The 24,694-nt window shown below is 47.1% G+C and overlaps 2 protein-coding genes across 2 annotated transcripts in view; one reads left to right on the forward strand and one right to left on the reverse strand.

The window, feature by feature from the left end:
* The window catches only part of LOC310670718 (macrophage mannose receptor 1-like), a 225,773-nt gene that overhangs the window by 108,941 nt on the left and 92,138 nt on the right, over positions 1 to 24,694 (reverse strand). The gene's annotated exons all lie outside the window — the stretch shown is intronic.
* On the forward strand, positions 9,005 to 14,745 carry LOC310670454 (vomeronasal type-2 receptor 26-like). The gene is made up of 5 exons (XM_083425843.1): positions 9,005 to 9,282; positions 10,571 to 10,789; positions 12,968 to 13,198; positions 13,409 to 13,535; positions 13,782 to 14,745. The coding sequence occupies exons 1-5, from the start codon at positions 9,121 to 9,123 to the stop codon at positions 14,672 to 14,674; spliced, it is 1,632 nt and encodes a 543-aa protein (XP_083281969.1). The 5' UTR covers positions 9,005 to 9,120; the 3' UTR covers positions 14,675 to 14,745.

The following is a 24,694-nucleotide window of genomic DNA, read 5'->3' on the forward strand; positions in this document are numbered from 1 at the left end:
GGGAATCGTCGCCGTATCTGGTCGCAGTGGCGGCGCCAGCATTGCCCCCCATCCGTTAGCACCTCGTATGACACGGGGCCAGTGACCCTGGTGACTGTGGCGGGTACCCATGCTGGGCCTGCCCCAAAATTCTTTGCGTACACTGGGTCCTGGGCCTCGAAGGTCCGGGGGTTCCTGCCTTCCCCCACCACTACCTCATCCTGAGCTCTATCGGGGTGAAGGCGGTCCAATCTGATTGCAAGGCTCCAACCCATTAGTAGTTCAGCGGGGCTCCGGCCAGTCATTGAGCTGGGGGTGCTGTGCTGTGCTAGGAGGAATGTGGCAAGGCGGTACTCCCAATCCCCTTGCGTCATGCAGCGAAGGGTGTCCTTGGTGGTTCGCACCATGCGTTCTGCTTGGCCATTGGTGGCAGGGTGGAATGGCGCCGAACGGATGTGGCGGATGGCGTTCTGCGCTGTGAAGGTTTGGAATTCTCCTGATGTAAATGCAGTCCCGTTGTCTGAGACGAGAGTGTCAGGGAGCCCGTGGGTTGCAAACAGCCTGCGTAGTACCCGGATGGCTGCGGATGTAGAAGTGGACGGTACCAGTGCGACTTCCAGCCATTTGGTGTAGGAGTCCACCACTATGAAGAATGTTTTCCCCTGAAAGGGGCCAGCGAAGTCCACATGCAGGCGTGACCATGGTGCTCGGGCGGACTCCCAGGACTGGACTGGGGCCCTTGGGGGATCTGGGCGGGATTCTTGGCAGGCCTGGCAGTGTTTGACCCAGGCCTCTATCTCTCCGTCGATCCCCGGCCACCACACATAACTCCTGGCCAGAGCCTTCATTCTTACTACCCCTGGGTGTGTCTCGTGTAGGGTTGTGAGGACCCTTTTGCGGAGGGGCTGGGGAACAACGACCCTGCTTCCCCATAACAGGCACCCCTTGTGGGCCGACAGTTCATGTTTGCGGGTTGTGTAGCCAGCGAATTCTGGCCCAGGGCTGTTGCTGGGCCATCCCCTCCACACCCAGTCCAGGACCCGGGAGATGACCCTGTCTTTCTTGGAATGGTGTGCAACTTCTTGTGCCTGAATGGGGCGGTCGGGAAGCAGCTCCAGGCTCATAACCTCTTGTGCAGGTGCTGGGTCGGGGCCTGTTTCCAGTAGTGGTAGCCTGCTGAGGGCGTCCGCATGGCCCATCGCCTTCCCAGGTCGGTGAATCAGTGCATACTGGTAGCTGGCAAGGAAAATTGACCACCTGAGGACGCAAGGAGACAGCACTTGGGGGGTCTGCTTTTCGGGGGCAAACAAGCCAAGCAACGGCTTGTGGTCAGTCACCACGGTGAAGGGCCGCCCGTACAAGAAATCATGGAATTTTTTTTACTCCCTTCACAATTGCCAGACCCTCCTTGTCGATTTGCGAGTAGTTCCGCTCGGCTGCGTTGAGTGTCTGGGAAAAGTATGCTACCGGTACCTCTCTTCCATCCGGGAGTTGGTGTCCCAGGACAGCGCCAATGCCATAGGGCGAGGCGTCGCATGCTAGCACCACCGGCAGCCTCTCGTCGAAGTGTGCCAAGACCGAGTTTGAGACAAGCAAGTCCTTGACTGCCTGGAATGCAGCCTCCTGGCGCTGGCCCCACACCCAAGGGGCCCGCTTGTCCAGGAGTCTGTGTAGGGGCTCTGCTACCACTGCCTTGTGGGGAAGGAAGGAATGGTAAAAGTTCAATAGTCCCAAGAAGGCCTGAAGTTCAGTCTTGTTCTTGGGCGCTGGGGCATCACAAATGGCCCGTACCTTGTCCCCAGTCGGGTGGACCCCTTCTGCGTCCACCATAAATCCCAGAAAGTCCACCTGAGGCACTCCTAGTAGACATTTTTCCCGCTTCACCTTGAGACCCGCCATCTGGAAACGGTGCAGAACGGTGCGGAGGCGGTCCTCAAACTCCTCTGGTGTGGGCCCGGCAATCAACACATCATCGAAGAAGGGGGTGACGCCAGGAATTCCTTTAAGGAGAGAGTCCATTAGGTTCTGGAATATGCCTGGTGCCACGCTGACGCCGAATTGCAGCCGCTTTACCCTGAACGCTCCTCTGTGCGTCACAATCGTCTGTGCCTCTGCTGTGGCCTCATCTACTGGTAGCTGTTGATATGCTTGGGCCAAGTCCAGCTTGCCAAAAATTTTCGACCCAGCCAGGGTGGCAAGGACATGGCTGACCACTGTCACTGGGTATGCATGGGCTGTGAGGGCCTTGTTTATGGTACATTTGTAGTCTGCGCAGATGCGGACCGAACTATTAGGCTTGACGGGTGTGACGATTGGGGTTTCCCAGGGGGCATTCGGCACCGGCTCCAGCACTCCTTGCTCCACGAGCCGGTCCAATTCCTCGTCTATACGGGGTTTCAGGGCGAACGGGACCCGGCGGGCCTTGCGCCTGACTGGTCGTACTGCGGGGTCAAGCTGTAGAGCAATGGGGGGGCCCGTATACTGTCCCAATTTCCCATCAAAAACCCCCGGAAATTCCTTGCATATGGCGTCCACGTCCACTTGTAAGCTAGTGTTGTTCACCCCGGTGACGGCTAGCCCCAGTGGTCCAAACCATGCCAATCCCAGTAAGCTAATGTAGGGGCCCTTGACCACAAGCAAGTCTAGTTGCCGCGTCCGCCCTCGGTATTGCACCCTGAAGGTCCCCACCCCCACTGTGGGGACCTTACGTTTCTGGAAGTCCCGGAGGGTGAATGGGGCCGGCCTGAGTTTGGGACCCCCAGTAGGACACAGTTTCCTTAAGGTCCTTGCCGAGATTATGGATAGATTTGAACCCGTGTCAAGCTCCATGCGGCATGGGGCCCCCTCTATCTGTACCTCTACATAAATTTTCTCTACGTTGGGGTGGGGCAACTGGTATACCTGGAAGTCCGTGAGCTCCGTTGAGTTGCCTTGGTGCATTGGGCCCCAGGACCTGGGGCTCTTGGAGTGGTCATCTGATGCCTGGCGTCGGGTGGGCCGAGCCTGACACACCCGGGCGATGTGTCCCGATTTTCTGCACTGCCTGCACTCTGCGTTGCGGAAATGGCAGGTCCTCCTCTCGTGACTTTCTCCACAGCTTGCGCAGTTCCCTCCTTCTCGTCGAGGCAGCTGTGGTATGTGGGCTGCTTGAGTGCGCTGCTGTACACGGTGCACCTCCTCCCTGTTGGATCCTGAGTCGTCGGTGAGGTCTTCGTGGTGGACCCTCGGTTGGGACGGCTGGCTCGGCCGTGCCTCTTGCGTCGACCTCTCGGCAGCTTCCGTCGCCAGGGCCTCCTCCAGAGCGACCTGGAACGTTAGGTCCTTCTTGGCGTAGAGGCGTCGTTGCAGCTTCTCATCCTTCAGGCCACCGACGAGGCGGTCACGAAGCATGTTCTCCAGCTCTGAGAAGTTGCAGAACCGGGCGGCTTGGCGGAGAGGGGTCACAAACCCAGTTATGGTTTCCCCAGGGGCTTGCCGCTTTGCGTAGAAGGCATTTCGACGAGCCACCACTGAGGGCTATGGCGAAAAGTGCCCCTTCAGCTGTTCCATTATTGTTTTGTATGGAACTGTAGCAACGTCTTCAGGCGCAAGGAGAGCCCGGGCGATTTCAAACGTCTCCTCTCCGCAGACGCTGAAGAATATTGCCCTCTTCTTGGCGTCTTCTTCATCGGTGACCCCTTTGGCTTCTAGGAGGAAGGTGAAACGGGAGGCGTACGCTTCCCAGTCTCCAGATGCTGGGTTGAACGGCGAGAAGTTGCTGTTGGTTGCCATTCTGAGTTCCTTGTGTCCCGGAGCTGAAGCCTGGATACACGGTGCGAGGCAGCGGTGCGGCAGGTGGCGGTGCTGCGGTGCGGTGTGTGGCAGTCAGCTCAGCGGGATCCCACCTTCGTCGCCAGTGAAATATACTCAGAGTCGCAAAGTGATTTCATGCTCTTTATTCAGCTCAAAGTGGTGAGGAGGAATGAATGAATGTCCCCTCAAAGTATCTGCTTTATATACATTATTTACACAATGGGCTGCACATGATTGGCTAATTCTGGAATTCTACTGTAAGCCAATCAGGTTGTGGATTCACTTATATCTGGAGCATGATTGGGTGGTTCCTGCCAACCAATCAGACTGCTGCATTGTTCTAGGACCAATCAGACTGCTGCGATTTGGATCCTATTGTTCTAGGACCAATCAGACTGCTGCAGTTTGGATCCTATTCAACTCAGTACATAACATGGGGTAACCTAGGTTAAGAGATGAGCAGAAGGTAAGGAGGACCTGCTTCTATTGGTAAAACCTATTTGGTGTTTCACAACCTTAGCCAGACCTAGCAGAGTACACGCAGAATCCATGGAAACAATTGGCAACTTGGCTGCAGACAGGATAGAGGAAGCAGGAACCAGGAACTTGTCGTTAGGTGTTTAATATATACAGTGGACTATTTACAGCACGGGTGTCAAACACAAGGCCCGCGGGCCGAATCCGGCCCACCAGACCTCGTCATGTGGCCCGTGTAGCCGCCGCCGGCCGCCAGCCTTCACCTTTTATTCTCGCTTTTTTTTTTTGGACACAAGAAAGTTTACATGGTGCGGCTCCCTACTCGCCTCCCCCCCTCGCTCTTAAGAACGTGGCTGCTGCTTCAAATGTCCCCGCGTCTCTCAACTTGCGCCTTCGTCGTTGGGGGCCGAAGCGGGGGGGGCAGCTGGCTTCTCTCTCCCGCTCACTGCTCAAAAAGAGCAGGCGGAAGGTCAGGTCTCTCCGCGCCGCAGAGGAGGAGTCTTTCTCCTCGGAGAAACTTTTTTTATTCCAGCCTTGGATCTTCTCCGGGGATGCTGGATCCTCCCCGCCCGCCCCCCCAAACTCCCCTTTTCTTCCAATCCTCAGCCACCTTGGAATCCCTCTTGGTGGGAGAGAAGCGTTTTTGGCTTCTGCGGAAGGTTTCCCTTGCTGCCGCCGCCACCAGCAGCAGCAGCGGCAGCCCCGTCTGTCAGAAATGGCCGCTGTTTGGTTTAATAACACGATTTTGTTATGTCTGCTCAGCTCCGGCCAAGCGGCTCCTTCTCTGCGAGCGGATCCATGTGCGTCCACGTTACATCGGGGGTTCCCACGGCCACACTTCCTGTGTCTCCCCCTCCGCCCTCCACCGAGGCGCGTCCCCTTGCAACATCTGAAATTATTTTCTCAGAAACGCCAACTTTGGGGCTCTTCTTTTCTTCTCTCCCTCTCTGCCCCCCCCCTCCGCTGCTCTCACACTCTCCCCCCTCGCCAATCCCAGGATCTGATTAGATTTCCAATCACAACCCAGTGCGCAATCGGATTTCTGATTTCAGCCAGGAGCAAGCCAGCAATCCGGAGCATCCACGTCTTCTCCTCGCCAAACTCTCCGCGTTATTATATCCATTCGCCTTGCCTCCAACTCCTCTGCATTCCCCCCTCCCAGAATTGCACATCAAATGCAAAGAGATGCTGATGGTGGCGGCGGCGGCGAGCTTGGTGGCGGGAGGAGGAGAAAGCAGGAAGAGAGAGAAAATAAAATTCCCACCAGCTGTTAAGAATCCATGATCATCATTTTTTTTTTTTTTTTTTAAGGAGAGTCCGCTCCCAGGGTGGGTGGCTTCGAAAGCCCCTCTCTCCTTGCACGTCCTGCTATTGCTTCCCGATCCTTCCCGGCGTGTAAACTCGCCCTGCGGGAGGCGTCCTCTTCTCCGCGCTGGATTTCACCAGCCCGGGGCTTCCCTTCCTCTTCATTTCGCCTCCCTCTCCATCTTTGCACAGCCAGCCTTTCCAGGACCGACGATGCCCGTGATCAAGTTGTTCTTTGGGAATATGGGGTGGCTGGTGGGGGGGGGGGGGGTGAGTGGGAGAGATAGAGAGGCGCGAGCGCACACTCCAAACACCCTTAAAATAAATGTAAAGTGGACCGTCTACATTATTACAAAAAACAGTAATAATTGAATGCAGTGACAATAATTTATGATAATAAAGAGTGGACACATAGTCCTACAGATACAACCGGCCCTTTGAGGGTGACCAAACTGCTGATGCGGCCCCCGATGAATTTGAGTTTGACACCCCTGATTTACAGGAACAGAACACGGATCTTTTGCTAGCTCTCTCTGACACGACTCACAACTCCTACACTGACACAGAACTCTGAACCTCATGAACTCCTAATACATTCCAGTTAGTAGGCCATTAATTATCACTCCCTTGAGAGAGCTTGACCAATCAGGGAGCTGTCTGCATGTCTCTGTTATCACCAGGCAGACTTACTCCTTCAGATTGCCTTCTGGCTGTCTGCCAAACCTTAATTAACTCTGTGTGAGTAGCTGCATGTACACAGTTTCCCAACAGCTTTTATAACTGCTTATCACGCACAAAGCACCATCGGTTAAAAGCACACATAAAGCATATGGCTTTCCCCAAAGGATCCTGGGAGCTGTAGTTTAAGGATGCTGAGCATTGTAGCTCTGTGAGTAGCAAACTACAGTTCCCAGGATTCTTTGGGGGAAGTCAATGTACTTTAAATTTATTATTTTATTTATTTATTGAATTTATATACTTCCCTATACCCAAAGGTCTCAGGGCGGTTCACAAAAGAGATCGCAATATATAAAACAAAAACAATAATCCAGTAATAACCCCCCCCCCCCAAAAAAAAATCCAGCCACATTTTCAAAGGGTATGGGATGTTGTTCAGGTCAACCAAAGGTCTCATTATAAAGGAATGTTTTTGCCTGGTGCCTGAAGGTGTATAATGAAGGAGCCAGGTGAACTTCCCTGGGGAGAGCATTCCACAGACGGGGAGTCACTGCAGAGAAGGCCCTGTTCTCATGTTGCCACCCTCCAGATCTCTCGTAGAGGTGGCACACGAAGAAGGGCCTCAGAAGATGATCTCAGGGTCCGGGTAGCTTCATATGGAAAGAGGAAGTCCTTGAGGTATTGCGGTCCTGAACTGTTTACGACTTTATAGGTCATAATCAGCACTTTGAATTGGGCCTAGAAACTAATACAGTGGTACCTTGGGTTAAGAACTTAATTCGTTCTGGAGGTCTGTTCTTAGCCTGAAACTGTTCTTAACCTGAAGCACCACTTTAGCTAATGGGGCCTGCCGCTGCAACCGCACGATTTCTGTTCTCATCCTGAAGCAAATTTCTTAACCTGAGGCACTATTTCTGGGTTAGCGGAGTCTGTAACCTGAAGCGTATGTAACCTGAAGCGTATGTAACCTGAGGTACCACTGTATTTCCGAGCCACTCCTTTTATTCCAAGACCGAAGTTCTGTTATGGTAAAAGCAATGCCCAGCCACTTCTCTAGTTTCAGGAACAGGAAATCGAAGCTGCACAAACCAATGAGTGTCTTGTAACCCCTTAAAGCAATGGTTCCCAAGTAGTTAAGTACTGCACTTCCGTGGGGGTACCTTATTTGTACAAAAATATCTCAAGAAACAGGGTTGGAAAAGACTATCTGGGATTCTAGAAAGTTCTAGGCAACTTCCTACGAAACAGCTTGATAAGTTCATGAAGTTTAGAAAGAACGAGTGCATGTTGTGTAAATCTGAATCCTTCCTAACGCAATGGAAGATCAAACCTCCCTTCCAACCTCAGGGAGTTCAGCTGTGAAAGTAGCAAAGTGGCAAAGCCACACCGCAGAGTCTCATCAACATCTTTTCCCCAGCTATACACCTGCCGCAGAGAGAATCAAGACATTGCTGTGTAATCTGCACCTGACAATTATCAAAACTATTGTAATTTTTATTTTATTTTTTCCTTCTGAAAAGCTCTGGGGAGTTTTCCAAATATCATTTCTGAAACTCATAACAAAGAAGTCAGAAGCAAGAACAAAACATCAAAACTTTGTTTACCCAATGTGGAAAGGCTGGTGCATTAATATCTCTGGGGCCACTGAGAGCCTGGGCACAAATTCAGGGCAGGCAGGGACTAGGCCGAGGTGAGGTTTAAATATTAGCTCCTTTATTTCTGAAACCACAGCTGGACTCCCATCTGGATCAAGAAAGCACTGCAGCAGATCGCAGCTGAGAGCACTCAGGCAGAAGGGAGTGCAGCAGCAGCAGCAGACAACAGTGAAATGATAATAATCTCCCTAATGCTTTTGCTAATGATGCCCCATTCGTCCTGTAGGACGCTGAAGGGGAAATGCCAGTTTGGTTTGATAAATGATCGAAAAGGCACACTTAATTATTATAGGCCAGGAGACCACCTCATTGTTGGTGTCTTAGGTACAGGCTCTGTTGTGACCTCCCTGCATGATTTCTCCAAGTCTCCATCTGCTACTGATTTTAAGTATGTCGCCATGTGGAGAAAGATTTACTACTGCTACTTTCCACTGTGATTCCATGCTCTCCCTTTCCTGCTAAATTTTACCTCAAATATGCCCTCAATTGGCTTCAGGGGTACCATCATTCCTGGGTGCACAGGGAAATCTGTGCACAGACAGAAATTTCTCATGCAGCTGTGTAGCTATGAAGCACCAGGCACTACTGCTTGTAGTGTAAAGGTAAAGGTAAAGGACCCCTGGATGGTTAAGTCCAGTCAAAGGCAACTATGGGGCTTTGGCTCTCATCCCACTTTCAGGCAGACAGCTTTCTGGGTCATGTGGCCAGCATGACTAAACCGCAGGTGTCTCTCCAACAGAGCTCACATTATAAGCAGCAGGTCATGGGTAGAGGTGCTCTTTCAGATAAGCAGCTCTGAAGCCATCTAAGGCTTTGCATATCAAACCCAAAACACGGAATTGGGCTTGACAATTAATTGTCAGCCAGTGCAGGTCTTTGAGGGCTGATGTTCCCTTTTCTTGGGGAGAAAAATCTTGTTGCCAACAACCATTTCCAAATGAACTGAAAACACATAAACTCCGAGCTGGCCTTCCAAGAGTTGTCACAGTAAAATCCAAATATTTCTCCTAGTTATCCATGCTCTAATGTGAAAAGATGCGCAAACGTTAATACTCTTTCACTGACTGCACAATGAAAAATCTGATGACACCTATTTTGCTGCAGGATATATGATCAAAGTTACTGGCACATCCTGCCCTTCTTGCTTGCCATTCAAGAGATCAGTCGGAATCCCAGGCTCCTGCCAAACATCACACTGGGCTACAACCTCTATGAGAGTTATTTTAATGCAATAATGACTTATGAAGCTGTGCTAGACCTGCTGTCTGGTGGGCAGAAGAATGTTCCAAACTACATCTGTGAAAGGCAGAATAAACAGCTGGCCATTCTAGAAGGAGGAAACTCTGCTGTTTCCAGCTTGATTTCAACCATTCTGAGCATTTATAAAATCCCACAGGTATGAATTGGGGAAAGGTAGGGGGGTTGGGGGCTGAGCCTATTTCTGTACTGCAGTTTCACTCCCCCGGTTGCGTCAATCTCTTTTATTTTTTCATCTTTTCTAAGTTTGCTCATTAAAATTTCCAATACCATAATAAATAATAATGAGGAAAGAGGGCATCCCTGACTTGTACCCTTTGAAATCTCGATGTTTTCTGACACCCTGCCATTGATGATATGTCTGGCCTTTTGCCTCCTATAAATTGCCTCAATTCCTCTCACGAATATTTTCTGCAGGCCCATTTATAACTTCTATTAGCTCTATTTTCCCCCGCTCTTTCTTCCTTTTTTGTATTGCATTTTGTTCTATGAAATGCACCCTGATAACTGCTTTGCTTGTGTCCGAGACTGTTTTGATATCTGTGCCTTTGTTATTATTAATTTCAAAGTTTTCCCCCACAAACGTTTTGACCCCTAGTATACAAAATCACTACATCTGCTTCTCAAAAAAAGCATATTCCGTTCAAATTAAAAACAGCCTACTTTGCAAAATCCAAAATTAAACAACCCCATCATAAATCTTTTAACTAACTAAAAATAAACCTGGGCTCTCAACTTCCCAGACACCTAATCAATCATCATGTTCCCCATTATTAATCAGTTTAGGTTCATACATATTTGCACTTGCTCCTGAAAACGAAAAAAACACAAATTCTTTCTTTTTCTCCTAGATCAGCTACGGTTTTGTTAGTCGTGAATTTACTGATAAATTCCCTTTCCTCTACCGGATGGTCCCAAAACAAGAACCTCCTTACCTGGCTATGGTCAAATTGCTCCTGCATTTCAAATGGACGTGGATCGGTCTCATTGCTCCAGACAATGACAAGGGAGAAAGGTTCATGAAGACCTTCACAGCTGTGGCCACAAAGAATGATATTTGTGTGGCCTTCTCAGAAAGTCTCACAGAAATTGTTATTTCTAATCCAAGGGACCTGCTATTATTTCTCATGCAGAGACAAATCAATGTCGTTGTCTACCATGCAGATTTTTCATCCACTATAACTCTAGTTGCGTTTATGACATACTTTGAAAATACCCTTAAAGTAACAGTGGGAAAAGTTTGGGTCACAACAGCTTTGCAGGATGTCAGTATGAGTTTGGCAGCTGACAGGGATCCGCACTCTGTCCCTGCTTCTTTGTCCTTCTTAATCCAGACAAAGAGGAGGACAAAATATGAAACATTGGATCTAAATGCTGTTTTAACCCACAAGCCTCCAGATATAACATTTACCTGCTCTTTTTCAAAGAATTCTGAGAGAGTCCAGGAAAGATGTAGAGAGAGAGGAGAACTGGGGACCATGTCGCAAGAATTTACTGAGAGAATGTTGTCTCAAGACAGCTACAGTATTTACAACACTCTCCAGGCCACGGCAAGTGTCCTGAGTGCTGTATACTCCTCCAAACCAAGCCAGAGGGCCATGGTGGGAAGCAGAAAGATGGACCTTGAAAGAATACAACCATGGCAGGTATGATCCTTTCTCTGGCACATTCTCAACCCTGAACAGGGATTCAGAAATTAAATTCTGGTTAAGGGATATATTCATGGTGGGGATGGTGGGGATGTTCTGAACCCATAAATGAGACAAACCAAGTTTTGTCAAGTTCCCAGTGCCTTCCCTTGTACGTGACCATTTAACTGTGCACTGCCCAGGTTCCTGGCACCATTTCTCCTAACAGGAAATACTTCATTACTTACAGTGACACCTTGTATTTGTGGCAAGAGTCTATAGGGCCAGAGAAAAGGAGGAGGAAGAGGAAGAGGTGGAAGTGCAAACAAATACCACAGGGTGGCTTGCTACAGTGTGGTGTAGAGCCAGTGTGGTGTAGTGGTTAAGAGCGGTAATCTCGTAATCTGGTGAACCAGGTTCGCGTCTCTGCTCCTCCACCTGCAGCTGCTGGGTGACCTTGGGCCAGTCACACTTCTCTGAAGTCTCTCAGCCCCACTCATCTCACAGAGTGTTTGTTGTGGGGGAGGAAGGGAAAGGAGAATGTGAGCCGCTTTGAGACTCCTTAAAGGGAGTGAAAGGCGGGATATCAAATCCAAACTCCTCCTCTTCTTCTTCTTCTACATTTTGAAATGAAATGATTCTTAAATTCCCTTGTCACACCTGTGTGTGACACCTAAGACCATGAAATACTGAGTCCAAAATTGTTTGAGGATATTACTGCCTTGGGCATCCGATTACTGATTATTTTTAAGCTGCGGGGAGGGGCAAGCAAGGGAGGGGGTGGAAAGCCAAGGCAGGGGCAGTAGCCAGGGCATCCCATCCCAAGCCCACTTTGCTGTGACGTGTCTGCTTTGGGCTAAGGTGAAAGAGACGGGAGGAGCCATTCCAAGACTGGCTAAATTGCAGTATATTCTCCTCCAGCTTCCAGAGCGGCACAGTGAGGAAAGCACAAGTTCCTTTCCAACTCTTTTTCAGACATGAAGCTGTCTACAACCATGTTGTGGAGTTTGGTGGTTAATGGGTTAACCTCTGGTATGCCCTGTACCTGGGAGGGGCTTCTACGGGAAGCCGAGAAGGAAGTCACGTCATCTCTTTGTTCTGTGAGATTGGTTTCACTTTGCCTCCGAGAGCGAGAGGACAAAGACGAAATGGGTCTTAGCTCTGATGGAATGGAATGCTTTGCTTGTAAATAAGGTTTTTAATTTAGAGAAGCTGTCTGGACTATATTCACTCCCTTTTTCTCTCACACGGAAGTCGCTGTGTGTCTGCTATTTGTTTTTCTACCTGGGGTTGTATTTCTCGGAGTTGACGCAGAGGAAGCCACCGGACGGAGAAAAGCAATAAATCAGCAATAAATTAAGCAATACTTAATGCAGCAAGACCCTATGTAATTCCCTTCTCGTGCATTTTGGTGCCTGGTCTATCACTGTCCCCTTTTCCAGTGAAAGCCGATCTGCTGTTGTTTTGATGATGATGATGATGCTCCCCCTCCCATCTCATAACAGTATTGGAGAGCAATGCTGGAACATGTGTGTGAAAAGAGAAATCCTTTCCTGTAGGCACTCGGCACTTCTTAGCCCTCCAGCTTCCACTCTTCTTCCCCCAAGTGTCTCCACCCAAATCACTTTCCCCAAATGTGCACAACCTCCTCTTTCAACTGCTGTTGGGAGAGGCGTTCACAAACTAGATGCAGGGCTACTCTGCCCATGAAGGTGGACTGAGGCAGCCCTGGGAAGCAAGGCTTCAGGTGGGGGTGGATGACACCTTCCTGTTTTGCCTCAGGTGGTAAAATGGGACAGGTCACTGACTAGATGTTACCTGTTCCCAGGCTGAAGGGGTACAGTTACAAGCGAGTTCGTTTCTCAGCCTGCACACCATATGCTTAAAGGACATTGAGTAAATGTGTTGTAAAGGCTGCCACCTGGTGCCCCGATTTGGATGGCTCTTCCATTCTAGAATGGGACCACACACCCTGATCCTACTACAACGTTATAACCACACTAGCTGTCATTCCTGATTCCAATTTTAACATGCAATATATTAACGACTCTAGCTCTGCTATTTCCGAAATAAAAGTAGCATCTGAGTCACTGGGACTACACCTTAGGAGACTGGAGTTCTTAGTGGCCAAGGCTCATGTATGCTACTTTGTTCCTCGTTTGCTAATTCTGGGTGTGTTTTCCTGCACCATTTTAGCTGCACTCTTTCCTAAGAAACCTCCACCTTTACAACGTTTCCATGGACGGAGCTTATTGGGATGAGAATGGGGAGCTGGCAGATGACTTTGACATTGTCAACTGGGTGGCGTTTCCCAATAATTCCCTTGTTGGGTTGAAAGTTGGGAGTGTAGAGAGATCAGCATCTCCAGAGAAAATCAAGTTTGCCATTGACAGAAATGTCATTGTGTGGCCCAGATGGTTCAATCAGGTGCGTCAAATAATTGATCACAACTTATACTCTTTGATACATCAGACCAAGCAATACTATGCTATTGGTGAGGCAGCAGCAAACTGACACCTGCATATCTTATTCTGCAGTTCTAACCTCATTGTATGATTCAATCCTAGCTGCACTCTATGGCTCCTATCCACAAAGTCCTAACATCTTCTGCTTGATGCTTTTTCTCATTTTGGCTAGAATGTGCCTCTTTCAAGGTGTACCGAAAACTGTCGTCCAGGCTATGCCAAGGCCATTAAAGAGGGAGAACCAATCTGCTGCTATGCTTGTGTTGAATGCATGGAAGGAACAATCTCCATTCAGGAAGGTAAATGTCCCTGAATGGATATTTTAAAAGTTGCTTTTTCATAGTAGAAAATCACCTTCAGTTCTAGGTATTGGTATCTATGGGGGGGGGGTCTTGCCCATGATTGCTTCAAGGCAAACCTACAACCCAAAATACAGTAATCAGATAAGAATCACAGAATAATATAGTTGGTATGTAGTAGACTGTGGAATATCATGCCTATAATATTTATATTGGCAACACTGAGGTCACTCTTGTGTTTTTCAGATGCAAAGCACTGCAACAAATGTCCAGATGATCAGAATTCCAATGTACACAGAGATCAGTGTGTCCCCAAGATTATACATTTCTTGTCCTATGAAGAACCTCTGGGGATGATCCTGGCTTCTTTTGCCCTGCTTTTGTCCCTCACTGCTGGTTTTCTTTTGGGAATCTTCATTAAATATTTTGACACCCCAATAGTCAAGGCCAACAACCGGGACCTCACCTACTTGCTCCTCGTCTCTCTCCTGCTCTCCTTCTTGTCCTCCTTCTTATTCATCGGTCGGCCCCAGAAGTGGACCTGCCTTCTCCGACAAACTGCCTTCAGCATCATCTTCTCCGTGGCCGTGTCTTCCCTGTTGGCAAAGACCATCACGGTGGTGGTGGCGTTTATGGCCACAAAGCCAGGGAGCCAGATGAGGAAATGGCTGGGCAAGAGCTTGGCCAACTGCCTGGTCTTGTCTTTTTCCAGTGTCCAAGGGGGCATCTGCATGGTCTGGCTGGGAATGTCTCCCCCCTTCCCAGACTCCGACATGCACTCCCAGCCTGGGCAGATCATTCTGCAATGTAACGAAGGCTCTGTTGCCATGTTTTCTTCTGCCCTTGGCTACATGGGCTTTCTGGCGGCCGTCTGCTTCACGGTGGCTTTCCTAGCCAGGAAGCTGCCTGGGGCCTTCAACGAAGCCCAGCTGATCACCTTCAGCATGCTGGTGTTTTGCAGTGTTTGGGTGTCCTTTGTGCCAGCCTACCTGAGCACCAAGGGGAAATATATGGTTGCCGTGCAGGTCTTCTCTATCTTGGCCTCCAGTTCGGGGTTACTGGGTTGCATCTTCATGCCCAAGTCCTACATTATTGTCCTGAGGCCAGATCTGAATAAAAAGGAGCATCTGATGGTGTAACATTAAAAAATCTAGTCTTTTTTGGCATAGCACTGCAATAATAAAACCAATGAATGTGAATTGAGTGTTCATTTCCCGATATGCCTATCTAACATCTTTCCTCCACATGAATCAGAAAGGAACCTGGTCTTTGAACATAGTGAAGGTGGGATGGCAACAGGACCTTTTATTTGAAAGATTTGCAGTCCCCCTTTTTTGTAATCTGAATCTAAGTAGAACCATGTTAACAAAAATGGAAAACGAGTGAGGTGCCCACCAAAGAAGGAAGCTCTCAAGTTGAACTCAGCTTCTTCAAACGGTCTTGTGGATTGTTGGAAGGAAAGATTTGCACAGTCTTATTGGTCCCATTATAAATTAAATAGTTCTATTTCTGGGGTACTTTGTGTTTTGTTTCTGGAAGTTGGGAATGAAAGCTTTCCAGGGCAGGGATAGCCAATGCTGCACTCTCAGGATGCTGTTGGTCTGCACCTCCCCTCCCCCCTTTGTTGACAATTGGCCATGCTGGCTGGGGCTGATGGGAGTTGTAGTCCAACAACATCTGCAGGGTACCATATTAGAATCATAGAATAGAATCATAGAATCATAGAGTTGGAAGAGACCACAAGGGCCATCGAGTCCAACCCCCTGCCAAGCAGGAAACACCATCAGAGCACTCCTGACATATGGTTGTCAAGCCTCTGCTTAAAGACCTCCAAAGAAGGAGACTCCACCACACTCCTTGGCAGCAAATTCCACTGTCGAACAGCTCTTACTGTCACGAAGTTCTTCCTAATGTTTAGGTGGAATCTTCTTTCTTGTAGTTTGGATCCATTGTTCCGTGTCCGCTTCTCCGGAGCAGCAGAAAACAACCTTTCTCCCTCCTCTATGTGACATCCTTTTATATATTTGAACATGGCTATCATATCCCCCCTTAACCTCCTCTTCTCCAGGCTAAACATGCCCAGCTCCCTTAGCCGTTCCTCATAAGGCATCGTTTCCAGGCCTTTGACCATTTTGGTTGCCCTCCTCTGGACACGTTCCAGTTTGTCAGTGTCCTTCTTGAACTGTGGTGCCCAGAACTGGACACAGTACTCTAGGTGAGGTCTGACCAGAGCAGAATACAGTGGCACTATTACTTCCCTTGATCTAGATGCTATACTCCTATTGATGCAGCCCAGAATTGCATTGGCTTTTTTAGCTGCCGCGTCACACTGTTGGCTCATGTCAAGTTTGTGGTCAACCAAGACTCCTAGATCCTTTTCACATGTACTGCTCTCAAGCCAGGTGTCACCCATCTTGTATTTGTGCCTCTCATTTTTTTTGCCCAAGTGCAATACTTTACATTTCTCCCTGTTAAAATTCATCTTGCTTGTTTTTGCCCAGTTCTCTAATCTGTCAAGGTCGTTTTGAAGTGTGATCCTGTCCTCTGGGGTCTTAGCCATCCCTCCCAGTTTGGTGTCATCTGCAAATTTGATCAGGATGCCCTTGAGTCCATCATCCAAGTCGTTGATAAAGATGTTGAATAAGACCGGGCCCAAGACAGAACCCTGTGGCACCCCACTATTCACTCTTCTCCAGGATGAAGAGGAACCATTGATGAGCATTCTTTGGGTCCGGTCAGTCAGCCAGTTACAAATCCACTGAGTGGTAGCATAGTCAAGACCGCATTTTACCAGCTTCTTTACAAGAATATCATGGGGCACCTTGTCAAATGCCTTGCTGAAATCAAGGTAGGCTACATCCACTGCGTTCCCTTCATCTACCAGGCTTATAATTCAGTTAAAAAACGAGATCAGGTTAGTCTGACATGACTTATTTTTCAGAAATCCATGCTGACTATTGGTGATCACAGCATTCCTTTCTAGGTGCTCACAGACTGTTCACTTAATGATCTGCTCCAGAATCTTCCCTGGTATTGATGTCAGACTGACTGGGCGGTAATTATTTGGGTCCTCTCTTTCCCCCTTTTTGAAAATAGGGACAACATTTGCCCTCCTCCAGTCTGCCAGGACTTCGCCTGTTCTCCAGGAATTCTCAAAGATGACTGCCAGTGGTTCTGAGATCACATCTGCCAGTTCTTTTAATACTCTTGGATGTATTCATCTGGCCCTGGAGACTTGAATACATCTAAACTAGCCAAGTATTCTTGTACTATCTCCTTAGTTATTCTGGGCTGTGTTTTCTCTGCTGAATCATTTGCTCCAAATTCTTCAGGTCGGGCATTGTTTTCTTTATCAGAGAAGACTGAGGCAAAGAAGGCATTGAGGAGTTCAGCCTTTTCTGTGTCCCCTGTTTGCATTTCACCATCTTCTCCTCTGAGTGACCCCACTGTTTCTTTGTTCTTCCTTTTGCAACGAACATACTCATAAAAGCCTTTTTTGTTGCTTTTAACCTCTCTAGCAAGCCTGAGTTCATTCTGTGCTTTAGCTTTTCTGACTTTGTGTCTACACATGCTGGCTATTTGTTTGGATTCCTCTTTGGTGGTTTCCCCCCTTTTCCATTTTTTGTACACATCCTTTTTTAATCTTAACTCAGTTAAAAGTTCTTTAGATAGCCACCCTGGCTTCTTTAGGCACCTTCCATGTTTCCGTCTCATTGGTATTGCCTGAAGTTGTGCTTTTACTATCTCCCTCTTAACAAACTCCCAGCCATTATGAACTCCCTTTCCTTTTAGTATTTCTGTCCATGGGATCTCACCCAGCACTTCCCTAAGTTTTATGAAGTCGGCTTTCTTAAAGTCAAGAAATTGAGTCCTAGTATGCTTGGCTGCTCCTTTCCGCTGTATAGTAAACTTCAGAAGAGCATGATCACTCGCGGCTAATGATCTTTCCACTTCTACCCCACTAACCAGGTCATCAACATTGGTTAGGACCAGATCTAAAATGGCTGTTCCTCTTGTTGCTTCTCCCACTTTCTGGACAATGAAATTGTCTGCAAGGCCAGTGAGGAATCTGTTTGACCTTATGCTTTTGGCTGAGTTTGACATCCAACAAATATCCGGGTAACTGAAGTCCCCCATTACTACTATCTCCCTTCCTTTTGCATGCTTGGCCATCTGTTCCAGGAAGGCATCATCTATGTCCTCCGTTTGGCTTGGGGATCTATAGTAAACTCCCACAATGAGGTCACTGTTATTCTTCTCTCCCTTAATTTTGACCCAAGTGCTCTCACTTTGGCTTTGAGGTTCTAAGTCTTGGATCTCTTCACAGGTATACACATCCCTGACATATAACGTCACTCCTCCTCCTTTCTTGTCTGGTCTGTTTCTCTGAAATAGATTGTATCCCTCCATTATTACATTCCAATCGTGGGACTTATCCCACCAGGTTTCAGTGATGCCTATTATGTCATATTTAGTTTGCTGTACCAAGAGCTCAAGCTCATCTTGTTTATTTCACATGCTTTGCGCATTAGTGCACAGACATTGAAGTCCATTAATCATTCCCCCATGTCTCTTATTTAAGGATTTTTTCCTCCCACCACTAGGTCTGCGTGCTGTTTGCTCCATTTTACCTATTCTGATATTACCTATCCTGAACTGACGCGCAGCGTAAATTAATAATGCAGAGTTTTAAAGAATAAAAGCTTTGCTGAGTTAAAATAAACAACATGGTTCCAAATGGTTTGATTGAGATTACATACTGACTCTGCTCACAGCTGAGGCAGGCTGACTCTGGCTGAAAACTTACAGAAAGCACCGAGAGAAATTGGCTGCTAAGTCACATGTCAGAGTGACTCAACAGTTAGCAGTTAGGCCTGAATAACTTTAGTAGGCCCAAATGGTTGTGCAGTCCCAGCCTATTAGCCTATTATTTTGTACAAAAGTATCTCAAATAACAGGGTTGGAAAAGACTATCTGGCATTCTAGGAACTTCTAGGCAACTTTGGGCTGTTTTGATTTCCTACAAGGCAGCTTAATACATTCATAAAGTTGAGAAAGAACAAGCACATGTTTTCTAAGTCTGAATCCTTCCTAATGCGGTGGACTATTGAGCATCCCTTCCAACCTCAGGGATTTGAGCTGGGAAAGTAGACCGTGCGCAAAGCCACACCGCAGAGTCTCATAAACACATCTTTTCCAGCTGATTCTCCTGCCACAGTGAGAATAAAACTTTGTTGTTTAATCTGCTCCTGGTAATTATCAAAACGATTGTAATTTTAAGTTTTCCCCCCCTGAGAAGCTCTGGGACTTTATTTCTGAAACTCATAACAAAGAAGTCAGAAGCAAGAACAAAAGATAAAAACTCTCTTTACCCAATGTGGAAAGGCTGGTGCATTAATATCTCTGGGGCCACTGAGGGCCTGGGCACAAATTCAGGGCAGGCAGGGACTAGGCCGAGGTGAGGTTTAAATATTAGCTCCTTTATTTCTGAAACCACAGCTGGACTCCCATCTGGATCAAGAAAGCACTGCAGCAGATCAGCTCCGAGAGCAGTCAGGCAGAAGGGAGTGCAGCAGCAGCAGCAGACAACAGTGAAATGATCATGCTCTCCCTAATTCTTTTGCTAATGATGCCCCATTCGTCCTGTGGGACGCTGAAGGGGAAATGCCAATTTTCTGTGATAAATGATCGAGAAGGCACACTTAATCATTATAGGTCAGGAGACCACCTCATCACTGCTGTCTTAGCTACAGGCACTGTTGTGACCTCCCTGCATGATTTCTCCAAGTCTCCATCTGATCAAAGGTATGTTGCCATGTTGAGAAAGATTTACTACTGCTACTTTCAGCTGTGATTCCATGCTCCCTTTTTTCTGTTTTCTTTTCCTGCTAAATTTTACCTCAATTATGTCCTCAATTGGCTTCAGGGGTACCATCATTCCTGGGAGCACAGGGAAATTTGTGCACAGAGAGAAATTTCTCATGCAGCTGCGTAGCTATGAAACACCAGGTGCTGCTTCCCCCTCTGCCTGTAGTGTAAAGGTAAAGGTAAAGGGCCCCTGGACGGTTAAGTCCAGTCAAAGGCAACTATGGGGCTTCGGCTCTCATCTCGCTTTCAGGCAGACAGCTTTCTGGGTCATGTGGCCAGCATGACTAAACCGCATGTGTGTCTCCAACAGAGCTCACATTATAAACAGCATGACATGGGGAGAGGTGCTCTTTCAGATAAGCAGCTCTGAAGCCATCTAAGGCTTTGCATATCAAACCCAAAACACAGAAGTGGGCTTGACAATTAATTGTCAGCCAGTGCAGGTCTTTGAGGGCTGATGTTCCCATTTCTTGGGGAGAAAAATCTTGTTGCCAACAACCACTTCCAAATGAACTGAAAACACAGAAACTCCGAGCTGGCCTTCCAAGAGTTGTCACAGTAAAATCCAAATATTTATCCTAGTTATCCATGCTCTAATGTGAAAAGATGCACAAACTTTAATACTCTTTCACTGAATGCACAATGAAAAATCTGATGACATCTATTTTGCTGCAGCTTCTACAGTCAAAATAACTGGCACATCCTGCCCTTCTTGCTTGCCATTCAAGAGATCAGTCGGAATCCCAGGCTCCTGCGCAACATCACGCTGGGCTACAACCTCTATGAGAGTTATTTTAATGCCATAATGACTTATGAAGCTGTGCTAGACCTGCTGTCTGGTGGGCAGAAGAATGTTCCAAACTACATCTGTGAAAGACAGAATGCACAGCTGGCCGTTCTAGAAGGAGGTGACTCTGCTCTTTCCAATCTCATATCAACCATTCTGAGCATTTATAAAATCCCACAGGTATGAATTGGGGAAAGGTGGGTAGATTGGGGGCTGAGCCTTCTTCTACATTGCAGTGTCACTCCACTGGTTGCGTCCGACTATATGCAACGATATATCTTTTTGTCTAGGCTTTCCTAGATCCGTGCTTATTTTCTAGGGGGAAAGGTGCCAAAACTCAATATAAAGCTTGTTACTGAAAGTATCACACTTCTAACATATCCTCTGATGTGCCCTCGTCTTCTCTAGATGCGAGCTGGAAGGAGGCGATCTTACGAATGAAATTTGAGTGCAAGATAGCACTGGAATATTGGTCAGAAAGCCATAGTCCAGGACAGAACACTAACATTATAATCAGGAAAACCAATATCCCCATGTCTGAATATACCCTTGGCCTACCAGGTCTAGGCTAGGTAAAGGTAAAGGAACCCCTGCCCGTACGGGCCAGTCTTGACAGACTCTAGGGTTGTGCGCCCATCTCACTCAAAGAGGCCAAGGGCCAGCGCTGTCCGAAGACACTTCCGGGTCACGTGGGCAGCGTGACATCGCTGCTCTGGCGAGCCAGAGCCGCACACGGAAACGCCATTTACCTTCCCGCTAGTAAGCGGTCCCTATTTATCTACTTGCACCCAGGGGTGCTTTCGAACTGCTAGGTTGGCAGGCACTGGGACCGAACAGCGGGAGCGCGCCCCGCCACGGGGATTCGAACCGCCGACCTTTCGATCGGCAAGCCCTAGGCACTGAGGCTTTAACCCACAGCGCCACCCGCGTCCCACCAGGTCTAGGCTACTGATTTTTTATTCACAGTGTTGGCAGAGCAGAAGGGAGGTGGGACTAAGCTGCCAGGCTGGAGACTTGGAACTGAGCAGTCTGTTTCCCAGCTCCTGAGGAGACCACCCATGTAAGACACCCCTGGCCTTTGGTGACACATTAGAGAGTAATGGCAGCAGAAAGGACTAGTGTATGTTCCCAGGGCTATAGGTTTACCCGACAGGATTGATGCTGTAACCTCCCTAAAATTACATAAGCAACCAGGATGAATGCTCAATAAATAGGGCATCTGAAAGTCTTTTTGTAGGTAGGTGGAACAGAAGACTATCGGGAAGCTCCATGGTTTCAGGGTGGTTTTTTTAAAAATAATAATCTTTATTATACATCAATTTACATAAAACTTAACAAATACATTACAAATGCAACACAATACATTGCATACATAATACTTAATCTTTCTTCTTCTTCTCTGATGATCACTCGTAGCCGAGTAAGATCGTCTTCCATAAACACGGTTTATGGAAGACAGTCTTTAAACCTCTTTTGTTGACCACCAGCATTACGCTTTCCATTCTTAAGTTCGGAATAGAGTAGTTGCTTTGGAAGACGGTCATCAGGCATCCGCAGAACATGACCAGTCCAATGAAGTTGATGTTGAAGAATCATTGCTTCGACACTGGTGATCTTTGCTTCTTTCAGTACACTGATATTAGTTCACCTGTCTTCCCAAGTGATGTGTAGAATTTTTCGGAGACACCATTGATGGAATCTTTCGAGGAGTTGGAGATGGCGTTTATAAGTGGTCTATGTTTCACAAGCATATCGTCAGGTTGGTAGTACAATAGCCTTGTAAACAAGCATTTTTGTTTCCCTGTGAAAGCCCCAGTCCTCAAACACTCTGCACTTCAGTCGTGAGAAAGCTGCACTTGCAGAGCTCAGGCAATGCTGGATTTTGGCATCAATGTTGGCCCCTGTGGAAAGATAACTGCCTAGGTAGGAGAAGTTTTTGACATTTTCCAATGTTACACCATTGAGTTGGATTTGTGGCGCTGCAGAAGGGTTAATTTGTACTTGTTGGTACAGCACTTTGGTTTTTTGTATGTTGAGTGATAGGCCAAGCGTTTTGTAAGCTTCTGCAAAGATATTTAGGATGGTTTGGAGGTCATCCTCTGAGTGTGCAAACACTACTTTGAAGCTCTAGGATGGAAGTTGTGGTAACCTTCCTCTTTCTTTCAGCCTGCTCATTTTGAAGAGCTTTCCATCTGTTCGATATATGATTTCTACTCCAGTGGGGAGTTTCTTTTCAACAAAATGTAGGATCATGGCAATGAAAATAATGAATAGAGTTGGGGCAATAACACAACCAGGTGTTTTATAGTTCTCTGGTTCTTCTTTGAACCTCAGCCTTAGCGTTGGCATAGATTTTTTTTCTTAGTGGCACAGTTTCTATCTCTTTGCCAGATCTGAAAGGCCTTTCTTTTCCTTGTCAATCATGCATTCAATCTCACTATCATTCTCATCAAACCAGTCCTGATGTTTCTTGGTTTGGTATCCAAGAGTTTGTTCACAGGCTGGAATAATTGATGTTTTTAGCTTTGTCCAGTGTTCCTCGATGTTATCAGGGAATTCTAAAAGCACATGGTCCTTCAGAGTCGTTTGGAAGCAATCCCGCTTAATGGGATCTTGAAGGGCTTGAGTGTTCATTTTGCACCTTGGTTTCCTTCCTTGAAGCCTGTGTTGAGGTATAATCTTGATAGCCATCGTGGAGCGTATTAGTCGATCTGTCCAGCAGTCGTCGGTACTCGTCATAGCTCTGGTAAGGAGCACATCACGGCGATCTTTAGCACGGACATTAACATAATCTAAGATGTGCCAGTGGTTTGACCTAGGATGCCTCCATGAAGTTTTAAATTTATTTTTCTGTAGAAAGAGTGTGTTGGTAAATAAGGGTCTACAAGTTTTCTTGATTTCTGTTGACATGATACTGAGCAAGAATTGTTCCGGATTTTTTGCAAAAGAGAATTTCATCATCACCATCAATCTTTATTACGGTCCAGAGACCCAACAAATCATTACAAAGCAAAACACTATTCATACAGCCTACCTCCAGGTTAAACAAGCATTTTGTTTAGAATATAGGGATCATTTGTTCTTGCAACCACCAATAAAAACTTTGCCACTGCTAATGTTCTAGCATTTTTCCAGTCTTCCAGTAGGAACCTGACATAGTGAGCCTCTGATTTTCCCGGGAAAGGTACCAGCAAGGGTAGTATCAGTTCAGCCTTGGCTTGCTCATATTTTGCACAATGCAGCAAAATATTGGAATTTAAACAACCCCATCATAAATCTTTTAACTAACTAAAAATAAATCTGGGCTCTCAACTTCCCAGACACCTAATCAATAATCATGGTGAATATGTTCCCCATTATTAATCAGTTTAAAAAGGTAAAGGGACAGCTGACCATTAGGTCCAGTCGTGAACGGCTCTGGGATTGCGGCGCTCATCTCGCTCTATATGTGGCCAACATGACTAAGCCGCTTCTGGTGAACCAGAGCAGCACACGGAAACGCAGTATACCTTCCCACCGGAGTGGTACCTATTTATCTACTTGCACTTTGACGTGCTTTCGAATTGCTAGTTTGGCAGGAGCAGGGACCGAGCAACGGGAGCTCACCCCGTCGCAGGGATTCGAACCACTGACATTCTGATCGGCAAGTCCTAGGCTCTGTGATTTAACCCACAGCACCACCTGTGTCCCTTTAATTAATCAGTTTAGGTTAATACATATTTGCACTTGCTCCTGAAAAAGGAAAAAAACACAAATTCTTTCTTTTTATCCTAGATCAGCTACGGTTTTGTTAGTCGAGAATTTACTGATGAAACTCATTTCCCTTTCCTCTATCGGATGGTCCCAAAACAAGAACCTCCTCATCTGGCTATGGTCAAATTGCTCCTGCATTTCAAATGGACGTGGATCGGTATCATTGCACCAGACAATAACAGTGGAGAAAAGTTCATGAGGACCTTCACAGCTGCGGCCACAAAGAATGATATTTGTGTGGCCTTCTCAGAAAGTTTCACAGAAATTGTGATGTTTACTCCAAAGCACCTGAAATCATTTTTCATGCAGAGACAAGTCAATGTCATTGTCTACCATGCAGAAGTTCGATCCACTTTATTCCTAGCTTGGTTTATAATAAACATGGAAAAGACCCTTAAAGTAACAGTGGGAAAAGTTTGGGTCACAACAGCTTTGCAGGATCTCAGTATGAGTTTGGCAGCTGACAGGGATCCCCACTCTGTCCCTGCTTCTTTGTCCTTCTTAATCCAGACAAAGAGGAGGACAAAATATGAAACATTGGATCTAAATTCTGTTTTAACCCACAAGCCTCCAGATATAACATTTAGGTGTTCTGTTTCAAAGAATTCTAAGAGAGTCCAGAAAAGATGTAGAGAGAGAGGAGAACTGGGGACCTTGTCACAAGAATTTACTGAGGGAATGTTGTCTCAAGACAGCTACAGTATTTACAACACTCTCCAGGCCACGGCAAGTGTCCTGAGTGCTGTATACT

Source organism: Podarcis tiliguerta (genome assembly GCF_965153285.1).
Source record: "Podarcis tiliguerta genome assembly, chromosome: 2".
Taxonomy (NCBI): domain Eukaryota; kingdom Metazoa; phylum Chordata; class Lepidosauria; order Squamata; family Lacertidae; genus Podarcis; species Podarcis tiliguerta.

Coding starts and splice junctions, on each gene's coding strand:
- LOC310670454 (XM_083425843.1), top strand. CDS start 9,121: ATGACTTATGAAGCTGTGCTAGACCTGCTGTCTGGTGGGCAGAAGAAT. Junction 9,283..10,570: donor GCATTTATAAAATCCCACAG/GTATGAATTGGG, acceptor TCTTTTTCAAAG/AATTCTGAGAGAGTCCAGGA. Junction 13,199..13,408: donor GGCCCAGATGGTTCAATCAG/GTGCGTCAAATA, acceptor CATTTTGGCTAG/AATGTGCCTCTTTCAAGGTG.